We start from the raw sequence: 27,460 nt of genomic DNA on the forward strand, positions 1-27,460 counted from the left end.
TGGTTCTTAAGGATTGCTTTGCTCTCTTTTAATACTAGTAGGAAATTTAATAATAATAACGATAATAACAATAATATGAAACTAAATTTTAGTTGGTCCACATCTATTCTCACCTTGAATAGATCCAAGTGCCAATGGAATAAACATTGTTGAATACTAGAGTTGACTTTAAATGTTTTATTCAAATCTGTGGGAAAAAAAAGATTTTTTTGGAATACAGCTTGAACAGAACAGGTCAAAGACTGAGACAGTTATCTTTGTCAATTGTTTTCCCTTTCTAAGTTCATTCTCTTTTTTATTTTTATTTATTTATTATTTATTTGTAGTTAATGTATTTTATTCTCAATTAATCAATTTCAACTTCCTTGGGTAATAAGAATAAAGGGTGATGCACTGTCTTACTTCATCAATGTTTGTCACAGCCAACTATATTTTACATGTGTATATATATACATATATACATATATATATATATATATATATATTTATATATGTATGTATGTATATGTACAACTTGGCAAAATCTCATAGTAAGCACCTCTTTTTCCAGACCTTCAAAATTTGAAGCTTTCCCACTTTATCAAATATGGCTCAAATGGTGGGTACAGATGAAATAGAGTCACTGAGGATTGAGTTGGCGGAGATTGGAAGAAGCCTGAGATCATCATTTCGGCATCACACCCCGAGTTTCAGAAGCAGTGCTTCAGCATTGAGCTCTGCAAAGGATGATGCTGATGTTGAATATGCTTTGCAATGTGCCGCCATTGAGAGGCTGCCAACCTTTGAACGGATAAAATCATCACTGTTTGATAAGGATGATAAAAAAGGTGGGGATGATGAGAAAGTCAAAAGGGTAGTTGATGTTACCAAGCTTGGAGATGAAGAACGCCGTCTATTCATAGAGAAGCTCATCAAACATATTGAGAATGACAACCTTCAATTGTTGCGCAAAATTCGAAACAGAATAGACAAGTAAGAGCTTCTTCATAAACATGTGCACGACAGACTTTTCTGATTTTCCCTCTTTTAACTTTCCATTCTGAGATATTTGATGTGCTTAGTTTATACTTAAAAATATGATACAGGTTAACCTCAATTTTATTTTATTTTTTTGTAGAGTTGGTGTGGAACTGCCTACTGTAGAGGTGAGATATAAGAATCTATCTGTGAAAGCAGAATGTGAGGTAGTTCATGGCAAGCCCCTCCCAACTATATGGAATTCCCTGAAAAGCATCCTTTCTGTAAGTGTTCTCGCTCTGGCCAAAATTATTCTAGTTTTGATTATTGACATTTATACATTCAATTAACAGAAATTTGGAAGTAAAATATAGAGAATTAGTCTGTATAATGAGCAAAAGTATATATATGAATGGATGTTAAAAATGTTACATGTTTTCACATATATAACAACAACCATTCAAAAATAAGGCAACTTATTGTTCTTGGCATAAATCTAGTACAGATATACAAACGGGATCTTGGTGTTTTCAGCTGACATGCATTGTTGTTAATAGCTACCTGGATATGGCCCAGAGCCAGTAGATATTGACCAACTAGATGGTTTTGTTGCTGAACACCAATTTGTACAGATTGTGATGAATTTTTAAGATACCTAATTAGTAACAATACAACAAGACCAAAGTTACAGTATGAGAACTGATATATGCTCTGGAAAATCAGTTTTAGAAGCTGATGGTATAACCAAATTAGATTTTGGATTATTCAATATCATATGAGTTAAAATGTTGAACCTTTCTTGTATTACAGGGGTTCGCCAAGGTGCCAGGTTCTGGGTCTCGTAAAGCCAAGATAAGAATAATAAATGATGTCAGTGGTGTCATAAAGCCTGGAAGGTAGGCTAGATAGAAGTTCAGATTAAACATACATTTTGTTCCATATTATTTGCTGTTATATTTTAATCATTGTCAACCATTTCAATTATCTTCTATCAATAACATATAGCAGCTTCATAATAACTTCGGTTAAAAAAATACATCTTTGTGCCTTTTGGAATAGCTTATAACAATCTTAATTGTCAATCATTGATCAGTATCTTAAATGTATTGGTCCCTAGTGCATATCGACTAGGTGTTTATTTTTTTAATTTTCTTATATCTTGGGGTAAATAGTTTGTACCTCTAACTTTCATGTTAAACTGTATCCTATTCTTGTGTATTTCACTTTGACATCCAAGCCAAGGCTTCCCCATTGGCCTTCCATGCACTTTCCAATGCTTTCTTTACAAATATGTTCCCTCCAACTTAATCTCACAAGAAACTTCTTTCAATTTTTTTCGCAAGAAAGTCAGTGATAATTTGGTGACATGAGACTGCAGAGCATATTGAAGTAGGCTCAGTCTTTCCTTGCAGGTTAACTCTACTGCTTGGTCCACCAGGATGTGGGAAAACATCCCTTCTGAAGGCACTGTCAGGCAATTTAGACAAATCCCTCAAGGTTTAAAATTTATTAAATTTTTTCCACTTTCTATACTGATTTTCACATGTTAAGAGAAAGATATAGAAACATTAAAGTGGAAGTAATTGATAAGCTTTGACTGGTGATGCAAACTTGTAGAACATAGTAAGAAGAAAACTTGAAAAGAAAAGAAACCCAATAAATGGCCTTTAACCTAAAGTTACAAATCAGATTATACCCATCACCTTGTTTAAATCTCATATTTAGATGGACTCCTTTTATAGTTAAATGTTTGATAGTGTTTGACATATTTCTAACTTTTATATTTAGATGCTTACCATGTTTAAATCTCATATTTAGATGGATTCCTTTCATAGTTAAATGTTTGATAGTGTTTTTTGGGTCCACATTCACGAATAGTCCAGAGGGGAAATTTCTTACAATGGACACAAACTAGAGGAGTTTATCCCCCAGAGAACTTCTGCGTACATAAGCCAATTTGACCTGCACATTGCTGAGATGACTGTTAGAGAAACACTTGACTTCTCAGCACGTTGTCAGGGTGTTGGAAGTCGAGCCGGTAAGTTATCCTTGATTCTAACATAATTATGAATTATATGTGAAAAACTGATTGTGCATAGAGTGATGATATGTTTTCTGTCCGCAAAGAGATTATGCTGGAGGTCAGTAAAAGGGAGAAGGAGGCAGGAATAGTACCAGATCCAGATATAGATACTTACATGAAGGTGCTTTATTGATTATATGATAGCTTTCCCTCCATTTTTTTTTGTTTCCAAGACATTTTGGAAAGAAAAAGAAGAAGAAGAAACTTTTGAACTCATCGCAAATATATTGCAGAAGAAAATAATTACTTAGGATAATATCTATTGCCACATGCACTTTGAGAAACTGGAACTTAATAAGATTCATGTAAGATTTCACCATATTCAGATGCTTTCTTCTTGACAAATGGCAAGAAGATACCAAGTAGTTGGATTCATTAAAGGGAAAAAAAAAAAGAAAAAAAAAGAAAAAAATCACAAGGATGACATGCTTCTCTTTGCACTTTCATGAAAAGTTTTAAAATCAAGTTCAAGCCATTTTACATAAACTATATGATGAAAAATATTACAACAAATTTAGAGAGTTACAAGTGCAGCAAAACTTCTTTACTGGATCTGTGCCAGGAGCATCAGCTCTAGCAGCCATAAGCATCTGCTTGCTTGGTTGATCATTTAGAAAATCAATGGTTGCAGTTAGTGTATAGCTCTAACATATTGGATTTGCGCCATTTTCAAGTTATGTTGAAGTGCTGTTAATCTTCGATAACGTTCTGTATAATAGTGTTTGATAAAAGTAATTTCTTTACAGGCAATATCTGTAAAAGGACTTGAAAGAACCCTTCAAACGGACTACATACTTAAGGTCATTCTTCTGAACTCAGATGAAGTAAACATCCTTGTCGTTGTTTTGTATCAGTATGTAAAAGTGCTTATTGGTATCTTTTATTTTTGGTCTGAATGCTCAGATACTTGGACTTGATATCTGCGCTGACACTTTGGTGGGAGATATCATGAGAAGAGGCATCTCTGGTGGGCAAAAGAAAAGACTGACAACAGGTAATTCCATAGAAAGACTGATAAAGTTTAGTAGAATATGGTATTCACATGAACTTTTACCTAGAATTCAACTAATCCATATTAACATATTTCAGGGGAGATGATTGTTGGTCCAACAAAAGCTTTGTTCATGGATGAGATAACAAATGGCTTAGATAGTTCCACTGCATTTCAGATTGTTTCTTGTCTTCGGCAGCTGGTGCATATTACGGATTCTACAGTACTGGTTTCACTTCTTCAGCCAGCACCTGAAACCTTTGAGCTCTTTGATGATCTCATTTTAATGTCTGAAGGGAAAATTGTGTATCATGGTCCTCGAGATAATGTTGTCGAATTTTTCGAGGATTGTGGGTTTAGGTGTCCTGAGAGGAAAGGAATTGCTGACTTCATCCAAGAGGCAAGTTCATAAGTTCAAGATGTTTTTGTCTTTTATTTTCTTCATTTTCGATTAATAAACACCTAAACCATTTGATTTACAGGTCATCTCTAAAAACGATCAAGCACAATACTGGTACCACACTGAACAACATCACAGCTATGTATCAGTTGATATGTTCTCCAATAAATTCAAGGAATCAAGTTTTGGGAAGAAGCTAGACCAGGAGCTGTCAGAGCTATATAATAAATCTCATAGCAATGAGAATGCACTTTCATCTAGAGTGTATACTCTTTCTAAATGGGAACTTCTTAGAGCTTGCACAGCAAGGGAAATTCTTCTCATGAGGAGGAATTCTTTTATCTATGTATTCAAAACAACTCAGGTTATAATTTTTACTTTTAAAATTTTAACTTTTTTGTCATTTTTTTTTTTCTTTTTTACCTTCTTGAAGGGAAGAGTGGTGTGAAACACTTCTTTTCAAGTTCTTGCTCTTCTCCCTTCTAAATGACCTGGAAAATTTAACACATGTCCTTATCTGTTTTAATTTTTCAGCTTATAATCTTGGCAGTTATCACGATGACAGTATTTTTGCGTACTCGAATGGATATTGATGTTCTTCATGCAAATTATTATATGGGTGCCCTGTTCTATGCTCTTATATTACTTGTTGTTGATGGATATCCTGAGATGTCCATGACTATTCAAAGGCTTGAAACTTTCTACAAACAAAAGGAATTGCGTTTTTACCCAGCTTGGGCATATGCTATTCCTGCCACTCTTTTAAAAGTTCCTTTTTCATTGTTGGAAGCTCTTGTTTGGACTTCTCTTACTTATTATGTTATTGGATTCAGTCCTGAGGTCCACAGGTGAGATTGTTAAAAGCCTATTCTTATTTTTGCATATCACTGGCTGTGACCCTTTACGTAATTTATTATGCTTTTAGGTTCTTCCGGCAGTTGTTTCTCCTTTTTGCTGTTCACTTAGCGTCATTATCCATATTTCGTTTCCTGGCATCAGTTTTTCAAACTATGAATGCAGCAATGACAGCTGGTAGTTTTGGATTATTGTTTATGTTTCTATTTGGTGGCTTCGTTATCACAAAACGTAAGGAAATCATATATTTTCTCCATTTCTTATTTGAGGAGAAAAAACTGGAAAAATAACCAAGTTGTCTTTTGCCTGCAGCTTCTATGCCTGTATGGTTGAAGTGGGGTTTTTGGGTTTCACCCATGTCATATGGGGAGATTGGTCTGTCTGTTAATGAGTTCCTCGCACCTCGATGGCAGAAGGTGAGTTTTTATAAACTTGTAGGTTAAATTTTCGACACTACTTAATTTCATAGCAGAACTCCAAAGAATTTATGTTGAATATAAACCAGAAAGAAATAACCTAAATGGACACAAATGCCTCCATTTGCATCATTACCTGTCATAGGAGTTATCATTAACACCACCACTGCTAACAACATTACCAAAACAGCAAACTAATACACCACAATGACATATCAAGAGTCATAGATTCTGGTGAAATTTCAAATGCTGGACTACTAGCTATGTCTCTGTGAAATATCTGGTATTATATTTATGCTTTTGTGACATTGACTAAACTACTGCAACCAATTCTGCAACTTTCTTGCACGATATTATTCACTAAAACATTATTAATAATCTGTTAAATTCACTGATTTATCACATCATGCTAATCTCTAGTTTATTTGTTGCTTATGAAATTTGGAATACAGTGAAACCTCTCCCCTTTAAGGACAAAGGGTGGATGGAGAGATAACAGGTCCAAGACTCACTAGAATTATTTATCAATATATACAAACATACATGTAGCTGGATGTATGACTGTGATTCCAACATCTTCCCTTTGTGGTTTCCTCTGAAATTGAGGTCTAATTTAGCAAATAATAAAATAACAAAAATACAACTTGAATATTTTAATGACTATTCATTGAGGTTTTGACATACAATAACTTAAACAATATTTCTTGTGTTTATTCATATATGAGGTCTAATTTAGCAAATAATAAAATAACAAAAATACAACTTCACTATTTTAATGACTATTCATTGAGGTTTTGACATACAATAACTTAAACGATATTTCTTGTGTTTATTCATACTTACAATAGCAAACTAACTACAAAACACAGGTTATGGTTTTACCATATCTTTTATTATTTTCTTTCAAGAGTATATATAGATGGTCACCAAATTTTCTTTGGTTTTCATTTGTAGATGCTCTCGACAAACATTACCATAGGACAAGAAGCACTTGAAAGCCGTGGACTAAACTTTGATGGATATCTTTATTGGATATCAGTTGGTGCCTTATTTGGAATGACACTGGTTTTCAACATTGGATATATATTGGCTTTGGGTTTCTTGAAGGGTAAGTCCATTTCCCTGTGATCGTACTTCTGGCTTATACAAGTGGTATTGGATATGTGTTAATTCATCTCCATTATACACATGTCCAGCTCCTTCGGCCTCTGCTGTTATTATTTCACATGAAAAGTTCTCCCAACTTCAGAAAACTGAAGATTCCCATGGCCATGCTCTTGAGGAAGAGGAGCTTCACCCTTCTGATAAAGGTTGGATTATTTTTCTTTTCTCAATGCTTTTCAGATAATTACTTCTTAAAATTCCTATCCTATGCATTACCTTTCACATATATATTTCTTCAGTTTTTATCTTTCTTCATTCAGATTCTTCAATATTTTACCATTTCCTTATTTGAGCTAACAGGAAGGATGGTCCTACCGTTTACTCCCTTAACACTGGTGTTTGAAGATGTGCAATACTATGTTGACACTCCTTTGGTAATCATACTTTTATTGCATATAAAAATTCAGTTAGTTGTAGGACTAAGAGCTATTTGCATTTTGTGGCACTCATCTCTTTCCTATTTACTTTTGGACTCCAGGAAATGAAAGAACATGGATTCACTAAGAAGAAACTCCAACTTCTATCAGATATTACAGGATCATTAAGGCCTGGCATTCTCACAGCATTAATGGGGGTTAGTGGAGCTGGGAAAACAACTCTTTTAGATGTTCTTGCTGGGAGAAAAACTACTGGCTATATAGAAGGGGTCATAAAGGTTGGTGGGTACCCAAAGGTTCAAGAGACTTTTGCTAGGATATCAGGCTACTGTGAGCAGACTGATATACATTCTCCACTAATTACTGTGGGAGAATCTGTCATCTTTTCGGCTTGGCTACGACTAGATCCTAAGATTGACTCCAAAACCAAATCTGTAAGCTCTGTACATATTAAATTGTTTGACACTAAATTCATTGTTCAGAGGAATATGTTAATGAAACTGCTGAGGCATGAATATGCAGCAATTTGTGAATGAAGTCCTTGAGACCATTGAGCTTGAAGGATTAAGAGATGCATTAGTAGGCATACCTGGCGTAAGTGGTCTCTCAACTGAGCAGCGTAAGCGGCTTACAATAGCAGTGGAGCTTGTTTCAAACCCCTCTATAATCTTCATGGATGAACCCACATCTGGTTTGGATGCACGAGCAGCTGCAATTGTCATGAGAGCAGTGAAGAATGTAGCTGATACAGGAAGAACAATTGTCTGCACTATCCACCAACCTAGTATTGACATATTTGAATCATTTGATGAGGTAAAGCTGATCTTTCTTAAAAAGTAATTTTTTTACAAATATACTTCAATTGGAAAACCTAAATTTCTTATAAAGGTATATTTAAACTTTCTATTAAATCTTGATGAGTTATTTGTTTTGTGATTCTTGTATCATCAATGCAGTTAATTCTTTTGAAAACTGGCGGACGCATGATCTACTCAGGGCCACTAGGCAAGCATTCAAGTGCAGTAATAGAGTATTTTGAGGTCAGTTTCATATGAAAATATGCAGCAACCTGCATACATTTTATTTATTTATTTTTTTTCTGTTCCGTTTTTTTTACAAACTCCTAAGTATTCGTTGCTTTAATTAGATGTAGTATAATAAATCTTTTTTACTCTTCTGGCAGCATATCCCTGGAGTTCCGAAAATTAAGGATAATTATAATCCTGCAACATGGATGCTAGATATTACTTCTGTATCTGCAGAAGCTGAACTTGTTCTAGATTTTTCCCAAATATACAGGGAATCTTCTTTATATGTGTTAGTACAATCATTATATCACTATTTTTTGAACATTAAGTATAAAAGACGAATTTCTATTCGTTTTTTGGTTCAGTTCAACACTATCTCAGTGAAACATCCGCATTATTGTGTGCAGAAACAACAAAGAACTTGTAAAGCAGTTGAGCAGTCCACCACCTGGTTCAAGAGATTTGCATTTCCCAACTCGGTTTTCACAAAATGCCTGGGGACAATTCAAATCCTGCCTGTGGAAACAGCACTTGTCATATTGGAGAAATCCTCCATACAACTTGATGCGTATCACGCACACATTTATATCAGCCTTGATTTTTGGGGGACTATTTTGGAACCAAGGAAAAAAACTGTAAGGCTATATCATTATTTAATCTTTCAATAGCTATAGAAATTAAGAAAGTTGGATAGTATTTAAAAGAATGCCTTTAAACACAAAATTTTTGTTCAAAGTATTTAGCTACTGCCTTCAACTATTACCCAACTTATATAAATGTTCTATTACAGGCATGCTCATTTTTAGCTATGAAAAGTTAGTGTTATTTTAACTTTGAGTTGAGTTTAGTGTTATTTTAACTTTGAGATGAGGTCTGGAAATCTAACTTCCACTTTCTGTTATGTTCATTTTCCCATCTCTTAGATCCAACCAGCAGAACGTGTTCAATATATTTGGTTCAATGTACTCTGCTGTGCTATTCGTGGGCATAAATAACTGTGCAACTGTTCTACAATATGTAGCCACAGAGCGAACTGTGATGTATCGGGAAAAATTTGCAGGGATGTACTCTACATGGGCCTACGCACTTGCCCAGGTATAAATTTCTTTTCAAACTGCCTTACTTAACACATTATCAGCAGATCTATTTATATATAAGGATGTTGAAAGTGAATTGCATTAACATTCCCCACAATTTTAACTTTCACCATTCTACCTCTTGGTTTTGCAGGTGGCAGTTGAAATTCCCTATCTATTTACTGAGTCAGTACTTTTTACTGCCATATCATATCCAATGATTGGATATTATGGATCAGGATATAAAATATTCTGGTACTTCTATTCCATGTTCTGTTCACTGCTTTACTTCAACTATATGGGAATGATGCTTGTTTCATTGACACCAAACTTCATGATAGCTGGAATTATATCATCAGTCTTCTACACATTATTCAATCTCTTTGCAGGCTTTCTAATTCCTGAACCAGTAAGCTTCCTAGTCATCTATATAACAAATGGAGAAGTGGTTTATTTATTTATTTCCTTAATTTCTTTTTGTGGGCATATTGAAAAAAAATGATATATGATTTTTTATTTATTTATTTATTTATATTTTTTTTTTTTGTGTTTTGGTTGCAGGATATTCCAAAGTGGTGGATTTGGTTGTATTATCTGACTCCTACATCTTGGGCACTGAATGGTATGCTTACTTCACAATATGGAGATGTACACGAGCAAATTGTAATCTATGGGGAAACTAAAACTGTGGCTTTCTTCTTAGAAGACTACTTCAATTTTCACCGCGATCGTTTGCCTCTTGTGGCACTTGTCCTCATTGCTTTTCCCTTTGCTTTTGCGACCCTTTTTGCATATTTCATTGGAAGATTGAACTTCCAGAAGAGATAAAATCTTATTTTGTCTCCAATGGAAAATGTTGTACCTACCTAGCTTTGACCCCTCCATTTCTCTGTAATATACATACACAACCAATATATGTAACCTATTAATTGCTACAGTTTACAATTTCCTTCGGTGCAGTTTGTTAGTATTGTTTGATAACTTGTAGCTTTTTGGTTTATACAGGAAGATTGAACTTCCAGAGGAGATAAATCTTGCTTTGTCTCCAATGGAAAATTTATACATGCCTAGATGTAACCATCTTTTTCTCTGTAATATACATATATAATCAATACATGTATCGTACTAATTGTTATAAATAAGAATTTACTTAGGTGCCGTTAGTTATGGTATCATTTAATAACTTATTGGTTTTTTTTTTTTTTTTTTGGGTGTTTTTTCTAGTCAATTATGCTTAATTTGCTTATTTGCTATTTCCCTATCTAATTGTGTGTAATGATTAATGATATATCCCATGCCTAATCGTCTTTCTCTATCACTCTAATGAAGAAAAAAGATGATATCCGGTTTTATTACTGATCATGTTACAAGGAGAGTTTGAAGTCGAATGATTTCTTTGTGATTGACCCCCCCCCAAAAAAAAAAAAAAAAAAAAAAAAGTAAAAAAAAGAAAAAAAAGAAAAAAAAGAAAACAATGCTGATTTTGTTGCTAATTATAATCTGAACTGTAATTTAGGAGTCCGGAGAAGGAAATACATCTGAAAAAGCATTTGGATCGTAACTAAGTTCTAGGCTGATTGCAATCTCCTAATATATATTCGCCATGTAGCTAGGTATGCTTCAATAGGAAAGCTTACTTCAAAGTTGATGTATATAGCTATGCCTTCGGAATTGTTCTTCTATAGTTGGAGAATATTTTCTTATCTCATGGGTTATTAGCGAACAAATATCAATTAGAATGTTCTTAATAAATTAATAACAGTTGAACGGGTACTTTTTGTATTTGTTATTTGAATCTGTTCAATAGTTAGGTCTCATGACAATGGAAAGAGAAGAAATGAAGTTGGAGAGAGATTAATTGTCTTAGTATTTTTTTAGAAATTCCCACAAAATAGCAAAAAACGTGTATATAAATATAGAAAAATGCTATTGTGGGCATGGGTGATAGCTATCAATCCCCATCCCATCAACACGGTTGCATGTAATCACGTGTAATTAGACGACTAAGGTGATAATAGTATCACTCATCAACTGGACGATGAGGGCTTTACAGGAATGAAACATCTCTGCCTCGACAACAATAATAAAACTGAAAACAGATTCATATTTTCATAATCATGGGAGGGTTCCTGCTATATTTGTCAGTAGAGAGGAGTACAAAGAAAAGGGGTTTCAGTTTATCAGCAGTGTAAAGGCAGTGCTATCTTGTTTTATAAATTAAGAATGATGCCTCTGTTTTAAAGGCACCTGTTTGTTGTGTTAAAGTCTTGAATGTGGTGGATCCAAGGGTGCTCTGATCAACATATCTATTGAGAAAACTGAAGAAGTCTTAACAAAAGTATTACTAATCTGAGACTATTTAGGGTCTTTAAGATGCCGTAACTCTCAAGTAAATGTTCAAAATTCTATCTCCATTAGTATTATAATTATTGCAGTAGTACTAGGAAATTTGATAGTAATACTTGTTGGAGTTTGGTGTAGTTTTGGGTTCACTTAGCAAAGAGTGTTGTACACAAGGTGTTAGTCTTGTGCACAACCTTTAATCCAGTTTTTGATTTGATGTTTAGGTGTTTTTTGTGTTTATTTTTGATATAGTGATATTTAGTATTGTTAGGGTTTTCGTTTTGAAGGAAAAAGAAGAAGATGAAGAAGAAGAGAAGATGTTAGAGTAGGCCATACAAAACTAGACAGCATACTAATTTATTTTTGCTTTTCATTCATTTGTTGCATATATAGATACAAAACTTGTCTCATACATGTGAGGTGTGTGTGGGACCAAATGTAAGTTTTTAAAATTCAAAATTTACACATTTCCTACTCAAAATTATGATACATAATTGTTCAACCACTAGCTTCACATGTGAGTGCATAATTATAACAAAAGTTGGTGAGATTTTGAATTTCAAAAAACTGTCTCCATCTAATCGACCAGATGGAAGGTTGGGATATCTTCATCCAAATTGCTTGAAATATCAAGGATGAAATCTGGAGAAGGTAAAGTCTAAAAGAATTGGGTAAGGCCCCCAATTCATCTCAAACCCGTGGCCCATAATTGCTGAAAATCTCAGCAGTTATGTTAACTTACAACCTGCATATCTTGGGTTTACCAAGGTTTTTTTGAGTCATTCTTTTTTCTACATTTTCATTTACATGTCTACTACAACGTATCCAAAAATCATAAACTTGTTCTAAAAGCTCAGACAATGCCAGTCCCAACAATGGACCTATATTGCTGGAAACAATCATTTTACAAAATAAAATTAATACCCAACAAAAAGACAATTTCTAAGTTAAATACAATAAAACTTAGGTATTCAAAAGACATTAAAAGAAACATAAAACATAAACATAAATATTGTATGAGATCATTTAACAAAATATTTCTTTTAAAGAAAGAAAGATGGTCCAAACATTTGTGGATTTTGGTTTGCATAACGTGGCAAGATTACCACCTTTTCAACAATACTCACAATAATAATAAAAAATATAAAACAACTTTTAGTTGGTTATTATTTGCCATATTTTATCTGCACGTAGAAAGTGTTTATTGGTTTCTTTAAGCTTTTGTATACTACTCAGATACTTGGACTTGATATCTGTGTTGGATGGTATGAGAAAAGTGGAGGAGGCTTAAAAGAACCCAAAAAAAAAAAAAAAAAAAAAAAACTAACTATTTGGTAAAATTAAAAATGAGTGGGCCGAGAATAATTACAATTGTGAGGGAGAGAAGAGCTAAAGAAAAAGGATGCACGTTAATATTGCTCACTTCTCATATGCATAATACATTCTCGATACAAGACTATTTATAAGGCTTAAAAATGCGATAAAAAATGATCATAACTGCCATGCATGCCCAATTACAAATACAAGCCCAGTCTATGTTTTATCTAAACTTTTACATGCGTCAACTTTATGTGCTTTAATTAAATTACTTGTCATCATTTCCTTGATTGCAAAATAGGTGTTATCAATTCTTCAAGGTTAAGTAAAGACCACCACATCCTTAGCCAATTGCCGCCATCACCAAAATTATAAATTTTTATTTTTTTAATTTTTTTTAACATCTCCTCTTAATTTATAATTTTGGTTAAGCTCTTGAAAGCTGATGATCCTTGCAATAATCACAATGATAGTATTTTTGCGTACTCAAATGGACATTGATGTTCTTCATGCTAATTCCTGTATGAGCACCCTCTTCATTGCTCTGCTATTAGTTCTTGTTGATGGATTCCCTGAGATGTCCATGACTATTTAAAGGCTACTTTCTACATGCAAAAGGAATTGCGTTTTTACCCAGCTTGGCATATGCTATTACTGCCACTCTTTTGAAAGTTCCTTTTTCATTGTTGGAAGCTCTTGTTTGGACTTCTTTTTCTTATTATGTTCTGGATTCAGTCCTGAGGTCCACAGGTGAGTTGATTAAAAGCCTATGCTTATGTGCACATTTCCTCTTTCTTCATTTAATCAACAAGCACCCAAATGTATAAAGCCTGCATAAAATAGAAATCAGCATAACTTCATATTGGATCAGCACCTACTGATACTATATGCATGCCTATTAATGGATGAACAAATAACACTGATATTTTTCTTGCTTTGACATCTGATTTAGCTAGTCCTTTTGTGCAGGAATGTACTGCCCATAAAATCTCATAGTCCCCTGGCTGTGACTCTTTAACTTATGTAGGTATTATGCTTTTAATTAGGTTCTTCCGGCAGTTATTTTTCCTTTTTCCTGTTCACTTAGCATCATTATCCGTGTTCTGTTTTCTGGGTTCAGTTTGTCAGACTATGAATGCTACAATGACAGCTGGTAGTTTTGGAATATTGTTAGTGTTGCAATTTGGTGGCTTCATTATAATAAAATTTAGGAGGTATATTCAATCTAGAATTTAATGGATTTAAAATGAATTATAAATTTTAAAAAAATTGATGGATTGTAAAGCAAAATCTTTGAGATTAAAACTGGATTTCATATTAACAATTTTCTTCATAATTTCAATGTTAAAATCCTTTCAAATCTATTAAAATCCATTATTTTTTAAAATCTTTTAAAATTAATGATTTTTTAAATATCATTAGATTTAAAAAAAATTTACAAAGTCATAATTGAACACACCTGGATTCTAATGGAGTTTTAAAAAATCTATTAAAATTTAAATTGAATATTATTAGACTTGTATAGATTCTTTTAAAATCTAAATTGAATACGTCTAAATTTTTAAACACTTTTAAAATCTTTTAAACTCTAAATTGAATACACTTAAGGAAATTGTATATTTTTCTCCTTTACTTGAGGAGAAACAACCGGAAAGTTAACTACATTGTCTTTTATGGTTGAAGTGGGCTTTTGGGTTTCACCCTTGTCATATGGAGATATTGATCTACCTGTTAATGAATTCATCGCACTCGAGAGTTCCTTTATAACCTTATAGGTTCCTTTAACTAGATTTCAAAGCAACTTAATTACTGAGCAGCAACAAACTACCACCTATTTCTTTCTGATACAGTTTGCTCACAAGGAAGATACAGGTTTATTTACTGCAGAAATCCAAAGGACTTGATTTTGAATATAAACCAGAAAGAAATAACCTAGAGGGACATATATTCCTTCCATCACTTAGCTGTCATAGGCTCTATCATTAAGACCTCCACTGCTAACAACAACAACAACAACAACAACAACAACAACAACAACAAAACAGCAAACTATACACCTACAAAATCTTGATTTCTTCTCCCAATAGTGACCTATCAAGAGTCAAATATCTGTGTGAAGTTATATAGTATTATTATATTGAAGCTCCTCTGCCGTTGACTAAACTAATACAGCCAACTCTACAACTTTCTTCAAGGATATTATTCACTAAATCATTGTTAACAATCTGCTAAGTTCACTGATTTATCATAACATGCTAATTTCTAGTTTTGGACATAGCAAAACTTCTCCGCCGTCAGGAACAAAGGGTGGAGGGAGAGAGAGAGAGATAACAGGGTTAAGATTCACTAGAATTAATGATCAATATTTACATATATGATTACATATACATGTAGCTGGATGTATGGCTGTGATTGCAGCATCTTCACATGGTGGTTTCCGCTGAGCCAAAGTTGTAACAAATCTTTTCCAACTCTTTCATTTGTTGGGCTTGTCTATGTATGTTGATGTCATCTGTGGGGTTTGAAGAAAGGGCTTCTCGGGTTGTAGGCGGCGTGAAAAAAGTGATTTTTTTTTTAAATTCTCTTTATTCTTTTATTGTTATTATTTAATTAAGAATTAATTTGGCCCAATCTAGAATTAATTTAGCAGTCATTTAACTCATTATAAAGATTCCAAAATCCCTCTGTGCAACTTAGATAGGGACAGGTAGGTCCAATCATAACTATATATTATTCATATATTTATATATGTATATATTTTAATGAAGACTAAGTATTATTAAAAGGGGAAAGAAAACGAAAACGGCATGTTATATTTACCTTGCCAACGAAGGTAATATTGTTTAGATTGAATATATGCTTTAGTTTTATTTTAATTACTTGCTATAAATCTTGTCAGCCACTCATGCAATATAAATAATTTAGTCAACTTGCTTTTTACTTTTCGAAGTTTTAACAGTAGAAAGATATGATGCAATCTCCATGTTCCACAGTTTTTCCACCTCTCATCAACCCTAATGAAACTATCACATAATTTTCTACCACCATAATTCTTATATATATTCTCGATGCACCTCTATGTTCGATACACAGTTCCTCCACCTTCCTCCTACAATCTCTTTCTGATGTTTTCTTTGTTCATATCTGTTTGTATAGGTGTATATAAATTATGTAATTTATGAACTTAAACAATTTAAAAGATGGAGTATCCCTCAAGCAAATTACCAAATTCTATCTCTTTTAATATTATTATGCTTGCCGTTGTTGTAGGAACTTTGACATAATAATGATAATAATAACAAAAATGTGAATCCAAAGTTTAGTTGGTTTACATGTATTCACACCTCGTCACTACATTGTTGAATTGACTCCAAATATTTTAACTTAAAATTAGAGGAGAAAAAGGATTATTTTGGATTAAAGCTGGAACAGGTCAGAAACTGAGACAGACCTGTCTCTCTTATGTCTTCACATTCTAAGTTATTCTCTCTCTCTCTCTCTTTTTCTTAATTTATTTGTAGTTAATGCATGTATATTTTATTCTCAATGTATAAGCAATTTCAACTTCCTTGGGTAATAAAATAAAGGATGATGCACTGTCTTACTTCACCAATATTCATCATAGCCAAATATTTATACTCTACATGTATACAAATATATAATAACAAGTTGGCAAAACCATTTATAAGAACCTCTTTTTCCAGATTTTCTTCAATGTTTGAAGCTTTCCAGTTTATCAAATATGGCTCAAATGGTAGGTACAGATGAAATAGAGTCACTGAGGATTGAGTTGGCAGAGATTGGAAGAAGCCTGAGATCATCATTTCGTCGTCATACACCGAGTTTCAGAAGCAGTGCTTCAGCATTGAGTTCTGCGAAGGATGATGCTGATGTTGAATATGCTCTGCAATGGGCTGCCATTGAGAGATTGCCAACTTTTGAACGGATAAGATCATCACTGTTTGATAAGGATGATGAAAAAGGTGGGGATGATGAGAAAGTCAAAAGGGTAGTTGATGTTACCAAGCTTGGAGATGAAGAACGCCATCTGTTCATAGAGAAGCTCATCAAACATATTGAGAATGACAACCTTGAATTGTTGCGCAAAATTCGAAACAGAATAGACAGGTAAGAGCTTCTTTTTAAACATGTGCACAACGGACTTCTGATTTTCCTCTTTTAAACTTTCCATTCTGAGATATTTGATGTGCTTAATTTATACTTAAAATATGATTCAGCTTAATTTCAATTGTTCATTTATTTATTTTTGTAGAGTTGGTATGAAACTGCCCACCGTAGAGGTGAGATATAAGAATCTATCTGTGAAAGCAGAATGTGAGGTGGTTCATGGCAAGCCCCTCCCAACTCTATGGAATTCCCTGAAAAGCACCCTTTCTGTAAGTGTTCTCTTTGTGGCCAAAATTATTCTAATCTTGATTATGAAATTTATAGACTCAATTAATAGAAATTAGGAAGTAAAATGTAGAGAATTAGTTGGTATAATGAGCAGATGTATATATATATATATATATATATATAACCATTAAAAAATAAGGCAACTCGTTGTTCTTGGCATAAATCTAGAAAAAAGGAGTAAACAGAATCTTGGTGTTTTCAGCTGACATTCATTATTTTTAATTGCTGCCTGGATATGGCCCAGAGCCAGTAGATATTGACCAATCTATCTGGTTTTTTTGTTGAACACCAATTTGTACAGATTGTGATGAATTTTTAAGATACCTAATTAATAACAATACAAACAAGACCAAAGTTACAGTATGAGAACTGATATATGCTCTGGATAATCAGCTTTAAAAGCTGATAGGATAACCAAATTAGAATTTAGATTATGCAATATCATATGAGTTAAATGTTGAACCATTCTTGTATTACAGGGGTTTGCCAAGGTGCCAGGTTCTGGGTCTCGTAAAGCCAAGATAACAATAATAAATGATGCTAGTGGTGTCATAAAGCCTGGGAGGTAGGCTAGTTTGAAGCTCTGTCTAAACATACATTTTGTTCCATATTATTTGCTGTTATCTTTTACTCATTAACCATGTCATTTATCTTCTATTAATAACATATAACAGCTTTGCAATAACATCGGCTAAAAAAATACATCTTTGTGCATTTTCGAATAGCTTATAACAATCTTAATTGTAAATCACCGATCAGTCTTCTCAATGTTATTGGTCCCAAATGCATATCAACTAGTAGTGCAGTTTATTAATTTTCTTATATCTTGGTGTAAATAGTTTGTACCTCTTAACTTTCATGTTAAACTGTATCCTGTTCTTGCGTATTTCACTTTGACATCCAAGCCATGGCTTCCCCATTGCCCTTCCATGCACTTTCCAATGCTTTCTTTACAAATATATTCCTTCCAACTTAATTTCACAAGAAACTTTTTTCAATTTTTTTGCTAGAAAATTAGTAATAATTTGGTGACATGAGATTGCAGGGTATATTGAAGTAGGTTCAATCTTTCCTTGCAGGTTAACTCTACTGCTTGGTCCACCAGGATGTGGGAAAACATCCCTTCTGAAGGCACTGTCAGGAAATTTAGACAAATCCCTCAAGGTTTGAAATTTATTAAATTTTTTCAACTTTCTATACTGATTGTCACCTATTAAGAGAGATATAGAAACATTGAAGTGAAGGAAACATTAAAGTGAAGTCATGAAAAGCTTTGACTTATGATGGAAACCTGCAGAACATAGTAAGAAGAAAACTCAGGAAAACAAAAAAATATAGGCCATTAACCTGAAGTTACAAATCAAATTATACCCATCATCCTTTTTAAATCACATATTTAGATGAACTCCTTTCATAGAGTTAAATGTATGGTAATGTTTGACCTATTTGTAACTTTGTTATTTATCCACTTACCATGTTTTTTTGGGTCCACATTGTCGAATAGTCAACAGGGGAAGTTTCTTACAATGGACATAAACTAGTGGAGTTTATCCCCCAGAGAACTTCTGCTTACATAAGCCAATTCGACTTGCACATCTCTGAGATGACTGTTAGAGAAACACTTGACTTCTCAGCCCGTTGTCAGGGTGTTGGAAGTCGAGCAGGTAAGTTTTCCTTGATTCTAACATAATTATGAATTAGATGTGAAAAACTGATTGTGCATAGAATGAAGATATGTTTTCTGTCCACAAAGAGATTATGCAGGAGGTCAGTAAAAGGGAGAAGGAGGCAGGAATAGTACCAGATCCAGACATAGATACTTACATGAAGGTGCGTTATTGGTTATATGATAGCTTTCCCTCAATGTTTTTGGAATTTTTTTTTCAGACTTTTGGGAAAGAAAAAGAAGAAGAAAATTTTGAACTCGTTGCAAATATATTGTAGAAGGAAATAATTACCTATGATAAGATCTAATGCCACATACATTTTGAGAAACTGGAACTTAATAAGATTCATGTAAGATTTCGCCATATTCAAATGCTTTTTTTCTACACAAAGGGTAAGAAGATGCTAACTCATTTGTATTCATTAAAGAGAAAAAATACAAGGCTGACACGCTTCTTTTCGTACATTCACGAAAAATTTTAAGATCAAGTTCATGCTATTTTACATAAACAATATGATGAACAATATATGAAAAAATTTATAGAGTGGCAAGTGCAGCAAAAGTTTTTTTTCCGTACAAGTGTGTAAATCAGCTCTAGCATCCATAAGCATCTGCTTTCTTTGTTGATCATTTAGAATATCAGAAGGTGCATTCAGTGTTGAGCTCTAACATATTGGATATGCGCCATTTTCAAGTTACTGGCAAAGTGCTTTTGGCCTTCAATGAGGACCTGTATATCAGTGTATGATAAAAGTGATTTCTTTACAGGCAATATCTGTAAAAGGACTTGAAAGAACCCTTCAAACAGACTATATCCTGAAGGTCATTATTCTGAACTTGGCCGAAGTAAACATCATGTTCTTTGTTTTGTATCACTATGTAAAAAGTGTTCATTGGTATCTTTTACTTTTGAACTGAATACTTAGATACTTGGACTTGATATATGCGCTGACACTTTGGTGGGAGATGTCATGAGAAGAGGCATCTCTGGTGGTCAAAAAAAGAGATTGACAACAGGTAATTCCATAGAAAGGCTGATAAAGTTTAGAAGACGATAGAACACACAGTAACTTTTACCTAGAATTCAATAAATCCTTATTAACATATTTCAGGGGAGATGATTGTTGGTCCAACAAAAGCTTTGTTCATGGATGAGATAACAAATGGCTTAGACAGCTCGACTGCATTTCAGATCATTGCTTGTCTTCAGCACCTGGTGCATATTACAGATTATACTGTACTGGTTTCACTTCTTCAGCCAGCACCTGAAACCTTTGAGCTCTTTGATGATCTCATTTTAATGTCTGAAGGGAAAATTGTGTACCATGGTCCTCGAGATAATGTTGTCGAATTTTTCGAGGATTGTGGGTTTAGATGTCCAGAGAGAAAAGGAATTACTGACTTCATCCAAGAGGCAAGTTCACAAGTCCAAGGGTGTTTTTCTCTTTTATTTTCTTCATTTTGGATTAACAAGCACCAACACCATTTGATTTACAGGTTATCTCTAAGAAGGATCAAGCACAATACTGGTACCACACTGAACAACATCACAGCTATGTATCAACTGATATGTTCTCCACCAAATTCAAGGCATCAAGTTTTGGGAAGAAGCTAGAGCAGGAGCTCTTAGAGCCACATAATAAATCTCACAGCAATGAGAATGCACTTTCATCTAGAGTGTATACTCTTTCTAAATGGGAACTTCTTAGAGCTTGCACAGCAAGGGAAATTCTTCTCATGAGGAGGAATTCTTTTATCTATGTATTCAAAACAACTCAGGTTATGATTTTTACCATTTTAATCATAACTTTTTTGTCATTCTTTTTTGTTCTTTTTTTTTTATTTTTTTTATTTTTTTATTTTTTTATTTTTACCTTCTTGAATGAGAGGGTGGTATGAAACACTTCTTTTCAAGTTCATACTTTTCTCCCATATAAATGACCTGGAAAATTTAACACATGTCCTTATCTATTTTTATTTTTCAGCTTATAATCTGTGCAGTTATCGCGATGACAGTATTTTTGCGTACTGAAATGGATATTGATGTTCTTCATGCAAATTATTATATGGGTGCCCTGTTCTATGCTCTGCTATTACTTCTTGTTGATGGATTTCCTGAGATGTCCATGACTATTCAAAGGCTTGAAACTTTCTATAAACAAAAGGAATTGCGTTTTTACCCAGCTTGGGCATATGCTATTCCTGCCACTCTTTTAAAAGTTCCTTTTTCATTGTTGGAAGCTTTTGTTTGGACTTCTCTTACTTACTATGTTATAGGATTCAGTCCTGAGGTCCACAGGTGAGCCTGTTAAATGTCTATGCTTATTTGTGCATATCACTTGTTGTGACTCTTTAACTTATGTAATGTGTGTTTTAGGTTCTTCCAGCAGTTGCTTCTCCTTTTTGCTGTTCACTTAGCATCATTATCAATGTTTCGTTTCCTGGCATCATTTTTTCAAACTATGAATGCTACAATGACAGCTGGTAGTTTTGGAATATTGTTAGTGTTGCTATTTGGTGGCTTCATTATCATACAACGTAAGGAAATTGTACATTTTTATCCATTTTTTTATTTGAGGAGAAACAACTGGAAAAATAAACTAAAAGTTGTCTTTTAACTTGCAGCTTCTATGCCAATATGGTTGAAGTGGGGATTTTGGGTTTCACCCTTGTCATATGGGGAGATTGGTCTATGTGTTAATGAATTCCTCGCGCCCCGATGGCAAAAGGTTGGTTTCTTATATACTTATAAGTTCCTTCAACTGAATCAATTTTCAAAGCAACTTAATTTCTGAGCAGAACAACAAAGTCCTACCTATTTCTTTCTAATACAGTTTGCTTATGATCCAAGGAAGATGCAGGATTCCAAAAAATTGTTCTTGAAAATTAACCTGAAGGAAATACTCTAAATGGACATTTTTGACTTCCTTCGCATCACTCAGCTGTCATAGGAATTATCATCAACATTACCACTGCAAACAATATCACCAGAACAACAAACTAACACACCCACAAAAACTTGATTTCTTACCTATCAAGAGTCAAATGTTTTTTCATACTCTAATGAAATTTCAAGCGCTGGACTACTAGTTATGTCTATGTGAAATATCTGGTATTATATCGATGCTCTTCTGCCATTGACCAAACTACTTCAACCAACTCTACAACTTTTTTCAAGGATGTTTCACTAAAATATTATTAACAATCTGTTTAGGTTAACTGATTTATCACAACATGCTAATCTCTAGTTTATATGTTGCTTCTGATCTTTGGGTATAGTGAAACCTCTCCACCTAGGGAGATAAAATATTAAGACTCACTAGGATTATTCATCAACCATCAATATATACAAATATGTAGCTGGATGTGTGGTTTTGATTCCAACATCTTTCATATGGTGGTTTCCTCTGAAATTGAGGTCAAATTTAGTAAATAATAAAATAATAAAAATACAACTTAAAATATTATAATGACTATTCATTGAGGTTTTGTTGACATACAATAACTTATACAATATTTCTTGGGTTTATTCATTCTTGCATTAGCAAACCAATGACAAAACAGAGGTTATGGATTTATCATATCTTTTATTGTTTTCTTTAAAGAGCGTGTAGATGGTCACAGAATTTGCTTTGATTTTCATTTGTAGATGCTCTCCACAAACATTTCGATAGGACAACAAGCACTTGAAAGCCGTGGACTAAACTTTGATGGATATCTTTATTGGATATCAATTGGTGCCTTATTTGGAATGACACTGGTTTTCAACATTGGATTTATATTGGCTTTGGGTTTCTTGAAGGGTAAGTCAATTTCCATGTGATCATACTTTTAACTTAAACAAATGGCACCGGATATGTGTTAATTCATACCCATTATATACAAGTTCAGCTCCTTCGGCCTCTGGTGTTATTATTTCACATGAAAAGTTCTCCCAACTTGAGAAAGCTGAAGATTCCGAGGGCCATGCTCTTGAGAAAGAGGAGCTTCACCCTTCTAGAACCTTGACAGAACTTAATAAAGGTTGGGTTGTATTTCTTTTTTCAATGCTTTTCAAATAATTACTTCTCAAAATTCCGATCTCTATGCATTATCTTTCACATTTATATTTCTTCAGTTTTCACCTTTCATCATTCAGATTCTTCAATATTTTACCATTTCCTTAAATGAATTTACAGGAAGGATGGTCTTACCTTTTACTCCCTTAACACTGGTATTTGAAGATGTGCAGTACTACGTTGACACTCCTTTGGTAATCATGCCAACTGTTATTGCACATAAAAGTTCAGCTGGTTGTAGGATTAAGAGCTATTTGAATTGCTTGGCATTGATCTCTTTCCTCTTTTACTTTTGGATTCCAGGAAATGAAGGAACGTGGGTTCACTCAGAAGAAACTCCAACTTCTATCGGATATTACAGGATCATTAAGGCCTGGAATTCTCACGGCATTAATGGGTGTTAGTGGAGCTGGGAAAACAACTCTTTTTGATGTTCTTGCTGGGAGAAAAACTACTGGCTATACAGAAGGGGTCATAAAGGTTGGTGGGTATCCAAAGGTTCAAGAGACTTTTGCTAGGATATCAGGCTACTGTGAGCAGACTGACATACATTCTCCGAATATCACTGTGGAAGAATCTCTCATTTTTTCTGCTTGGCTACGACTAGATCCTAAGATCGACTCAGAAACTAAATCAGTAAGTTCTATACATATTACAAGATCCAAATGAATTGTTTGTGTACCTAATTCATTGATCAGAGGATTATGTTATTGAAACTCCTGACCTATGCCTACATAGGGATTTGTGAATGAAGTCCTTGAGACCATTGAGCTTGAAGGATTAAGAGATGCATTAGTAGGCATACCTGGTGTAAGTGGTCTCTCAACTGAGCAGCGTAAGCGGCTTACAATAGCAGTGGAGCTTGTTTCAAACCCCTCTATAATCTTCATGGACGAACCCACATCTGGTTTGGATGCGAGGGCTGCTGCAATAGTCATGAGAGCAGTGAAGAATGTAGCTGATACAGGAAGAACAATTGTCTGCACTATCCACCAACCTAGTATTGACATATTTGAATCATTTGATGAGGTAAAGTTAATCTTTCTTAAAAAGTAGCAATTCTACAATATGCTTCTACTGGAAAACCTAAATTTCTTATAAAGGTATGTTTAAACTTTCGATTAAATCTTGAGTTATTCGTTTTGTGATTCTTGTATCATTCATGCAGTTAATTCTTTTGACAAGTGGCGGACGCATGATCTACTCGGGGCCATTAGGCAAGCATTCAAGTGAAGTAATAGGGTATTTTGAGGTCAGTTCCCAATGGGTATTTATGCAGCAACTTGGATGCATTTCTTCTGTTCCGTTTCTGTGCAAACTATATAGTATTCATTGCTTTAATCAAATATAGTATAATAAATCTTTTTTATTCTTCTGGCAGCGTATCCCTGGAGTTCCGAAAATTAAAGATAATTATAATCCTGCAACATGGATGCTAGATATTACTTCTGTATCTGCAGAATCTGAACTTGGTCTAGATTTTTCCCAAATATACAAGGAATCCTCTTTATATGAGTGAGTACAATTATTGTATCACTATTTTTTTCAAAAATAAATATAAAAGATGAATTTCTCTTCATTTTTCTGTTCGGTTCAATACTATCTCCGTGAAACATCCACATTATGGTGTGCAGAAACAACAAACAACTTGTAAAGCAGTTGAGTAGTCCACCACCTGGTTCAAGAGATTTGCATTTCCCAACTCGGTTTTCACAAAATGCCTGGGGACAATTCAAATCCTGCCTGTGGAAACAGAACTTGTCATATTGGAGAAATCCTCCATACAACTTGATGCGTATCACTCACACACTTATATCAGCCTTTATTTTTGGAGGACTATTTTGGAACCAGGGAAAAAAACTGTAAGGATATATCATTATTTAATCTTTCAATAGCTATAGAAATTGAGAAAAGCTAATAGTATTTAGAAAAATACCTTTAAGCTCAAAATGTTGGTTCAAAGTATTTAGCTACTGCCTTCAACTATTTCTCCAGCTTTTATAAATGTTCTATTACATTCGTGCCTATGTTTAGCTATGAGAAATTGGTGTTATTTTGACTTTGACATGAAGCCTGGAAATCTAACTTTTCCTTCCTTTTATGTCAATTTTCCCATCTGTTAGATCCAACCAGCAGAGCTTGTTTAATATATTCGGTTCGATGTACTGTGCTGTGATATTCTTGGGCATAAATAACTGCTCAACTGTTCTACAATATATAGCCACAGAGCGAACTGTGATGTATCGGGAAAAATTTGCAGGGATGTACTCTACATGGGCCTATTCACTTGCCCAGGTACAAATTTCTTTTCAAACTGCCTTACTAACACATTGTTGGCAGATCTATTTATATATAAGAATATTGAAAGTGAACTGCATTAACATTCCCAACAATTTCAATTTTCACCATTCTTTCTACTGGTTTTGCAGGTCATAGTTGAAATTCCCTATCTATTTATTGAGTCAATACTTTTTACTGCCATATCATATCCAATGATTGGATATTATGGATCAGGATATAAAGTATTCTGGTACTTCTATTCCATATTCTGTTCACTGCTCTACTTCAACTATATGGGAATGATGCTTGTTTCATTGACACCAAACTTCATGGTTGCTTCAATTATATCATCAGTCTTCTACACGTTATTCAATCTATTTACAGGCTTTATAATTCCTGAACCAGTAAGCTTCCTAGTCATCTATATAACAGATGGAAAAAATTTTTTTCCTTAATTTCTTTTTGAGGGAAATTTTATTAAAAAAAAAAAATTGATTTGTTGTTTTCTCTTTCTTTTTTTTTTTTTTTTTTTTGGCAGCAAATTCCAAAGTGGTGGATTTGGTTGTATTATCTGACTCCTACATCATGGTCACTGAATGGTATGCTTACTTCGCAATATGGAGATATACACAAGAACATTGAAATCTTCGGGGAAACTAAAACTGTGGCTTCCTTCTTAGAAGATTACTTCAATTTTCAGCATGATCGTTTGCCACTTGTGGCACTTGTCCTCATTGCTTTCCCCTTTGCTTTTGCAACCCTTTTTGCATATTTCATGGGAAGATTGAACTTCCAGAGGAGATAAAATCTTACTTTGTCTCCAATTGAAAATTTGTACATTCGTAGCTGTGATCCCTCTATAAATTTATAATCTATAGTCTGTATATAATCTATAAATGTGTCATACTAATTGCTATAAAATGGAATTTATTTAGGTGCCCTTCATTAAGGTATCATTTAATAACTTGTTGACTTTTTGTGTTTTATCTATTTATGTGTAATTTGCTTACCTAAAATGTATTTTCTTTTTTTCTCTATCTAATTTTGTGGAATAATTAATGATGTATCTCAAAACTAATTATCTTCTCTCTCTATTTTAGAAAGAGGATAATATCCTGTTTTTATTACTGATCATGTTAGGAAAGTTTGACGTTAATTTTTTGCCATTGACCACAAAAATAAATAAATAAATAAACAAAACCTGATTTTGCTGCTAATTATAATCTAAAAAGCATTTGGAACGTAACAAAGCTCTAGGCTAATTGCAATGTCCTAATATATATTGTTCATGTAGCTAAGTATGCTTCAACAGGAAAGCTTACTATAAAGTCTGATGTATATAGCTGTATATAGAGTTGTTATTCTAGAGGTCGGAGAACATGTTCTTGTCTCATGGGTTATTATTGAACAATATCAATTAAAACGTCCTTAATAAATTAATAGCGGTTGAAACGGTACTTATATATTTACTGTTTAATCTGATCAATAAGGAGTTAAACTACAGAGGTCTCATGACAATGGCGAGAGAAGAGAGGAAATTGGAGAGTAAGTCCATAAAAAAGTGTTGTGGACAACATGTAAAAAAAAATTAAAATAGTTTTGTTCGTGTTACGTGGAGAGAGTCCACAGACTAAATTTGCAGCGGCCGTCCCCGGGGGGGGGGGGGGGGGGCTGTGGGGCGGGAGAGGAGAGAATGTGCAAAGGTCCATGCCAAATTAATTTAGATATTTCTCTTACCTTGTGTATATATAATGATTTTGATATAATAAAGACATTATGGGAACTTATAGTGTAAACATTTTATATAACAAACCATGTCCATCCATGTTGATTGCCACGTAGGAAAAAAAAGTTATTAATAACTTTTTTTTTAGAAAAAATAATTAACCTTTTTTTGGCAATTATTAGTGGATCTCATGTAAATCTCATGGGTTTTCACTTCTTTAATTAGGGTTTATTAAAAAATAATCAAACATATTAAAATGACGTGGCATTATCCAATTTATCAGCAGTGTAAATTAAGGTAGTGCTAA

The 27,460-nt window shown here is 33.7% G+C and overlaps 2 protein-coding genes across 4 annotated transcripts; both read left to right on the top strand.

Annotated features, from left to right (window-relative positions):
- Positions 1-10,530, top strand: LOC107411712 (pleiotropic drug resistance protein 3). 3 transcript variants are annotated; one of them, XM_016019350.4, is made up of 24 exons: positions 13-972; positions 1,118-1,241; positions 1,768-1,853; positions 2,370-2,454; positions 2,836-2,995; positions 3,085-3,161; positions 3,787-3,840; positions 3,944-4,034; positions 4,130-4,431; positions 4,514-4,795; positions 4,966-5,279; positions 5,357-5,517; positions 5,599-5,702; positions 6,657-6,810; positions 6,899-7,012; positions 7,167-7,240; positions 7,345-7,677; positions 7,766-8,056; positions 8,200-8,283; positions 8,427-8,560; positions 8,679-8,906; positions 9,195-9,366; positions 9,502-9,756; positions 9,909-10,530. In XM_016019350.4, exons 1-24 carry the CDS (start codon positions 587-589, stop codon positions 10,173-10,175), a joined length of 4,332 nt encoding a protein of 1,443 aa, XP_015874836.3. In that variant the 5' UTR covers positions 13-586; the 3' UTR covers positions 10,176-10,530. The 3 variants fall into 3 exon arrangements, 2 of the variants coding, with proteins under 2 accessions (XP_015874836.3, XP_048324251.1); XR_003054840.3 differs by lacking the exons at positions 8,427-8,560; positions 9,909-10,530 and having other exon boundaries at positions 1-972; positions 9,502-9,640; XM_048468294.2 differs by lacking the exons at positions 13-972; positions 1,118-1,241; positions 1,768-1,853 and having other exon boundaries at positions 2,373-2,454; positions 2,841-2,995.
- A 6,157-nt stretch (positions 10,531-16,687) lies between these two features.
- LOC107411713 (pleiotropic drug resistance protein 3) lies at positions 16,688-26,372 on the top strand. Its single transcript, XM_048468900.2, has 24 exons — positions 16,688-17,135; positions 17,281-17,404; positions 17,903-17,988; positions 18,503-18,587; positions 18,928-19,087; positions 19,177-19,253; positions 19,858-19,911; positions 20,016-20,106; positions 20,202-20,503; positions 20,587-20,868; positions 21,075-21,388; positions 21,467-21,627; positions 21,715-21,818; positions 22,739-22,892; positions 22,981-23,112; positions 23,268-23,341; positions 23,451-23,783; positions 23,886-24,176; positions 24,316-24,399; positions 24,529-24,662; positions 24,782-25,009; positions 25,271-25,442; positions 25,577-25,831; positions 25,966-26,372. Exons 1-24 carry the CDS (start codon positions 16,750-16,752, stop codon positions 26,230-26,232), a joined length of 4,350 nt encoding a protein of 1,449 aa, XP_048324857.1. The 5' UTR covers positions 16,688-16,749; the 3' UTR covers positions 26,233-26,372.
- Positions 26,373-27,460: the final 1,088 nt, after the last annotated feature.

This window comes from Ziziphus jujuba, chromosome 10 (assembly GCF_031755915.1).
Source record: "Ziziphus jujuba cultivar Dongzao chromosome 10, ASM3175591v1".
Taxonomy (NCBI): Eukaryota; Viridiplantae; Streptophyta; class Magnoliopsida; order Rosales; family Rhamnaceae; genus Ziziphus; species Ziziphus jujuba.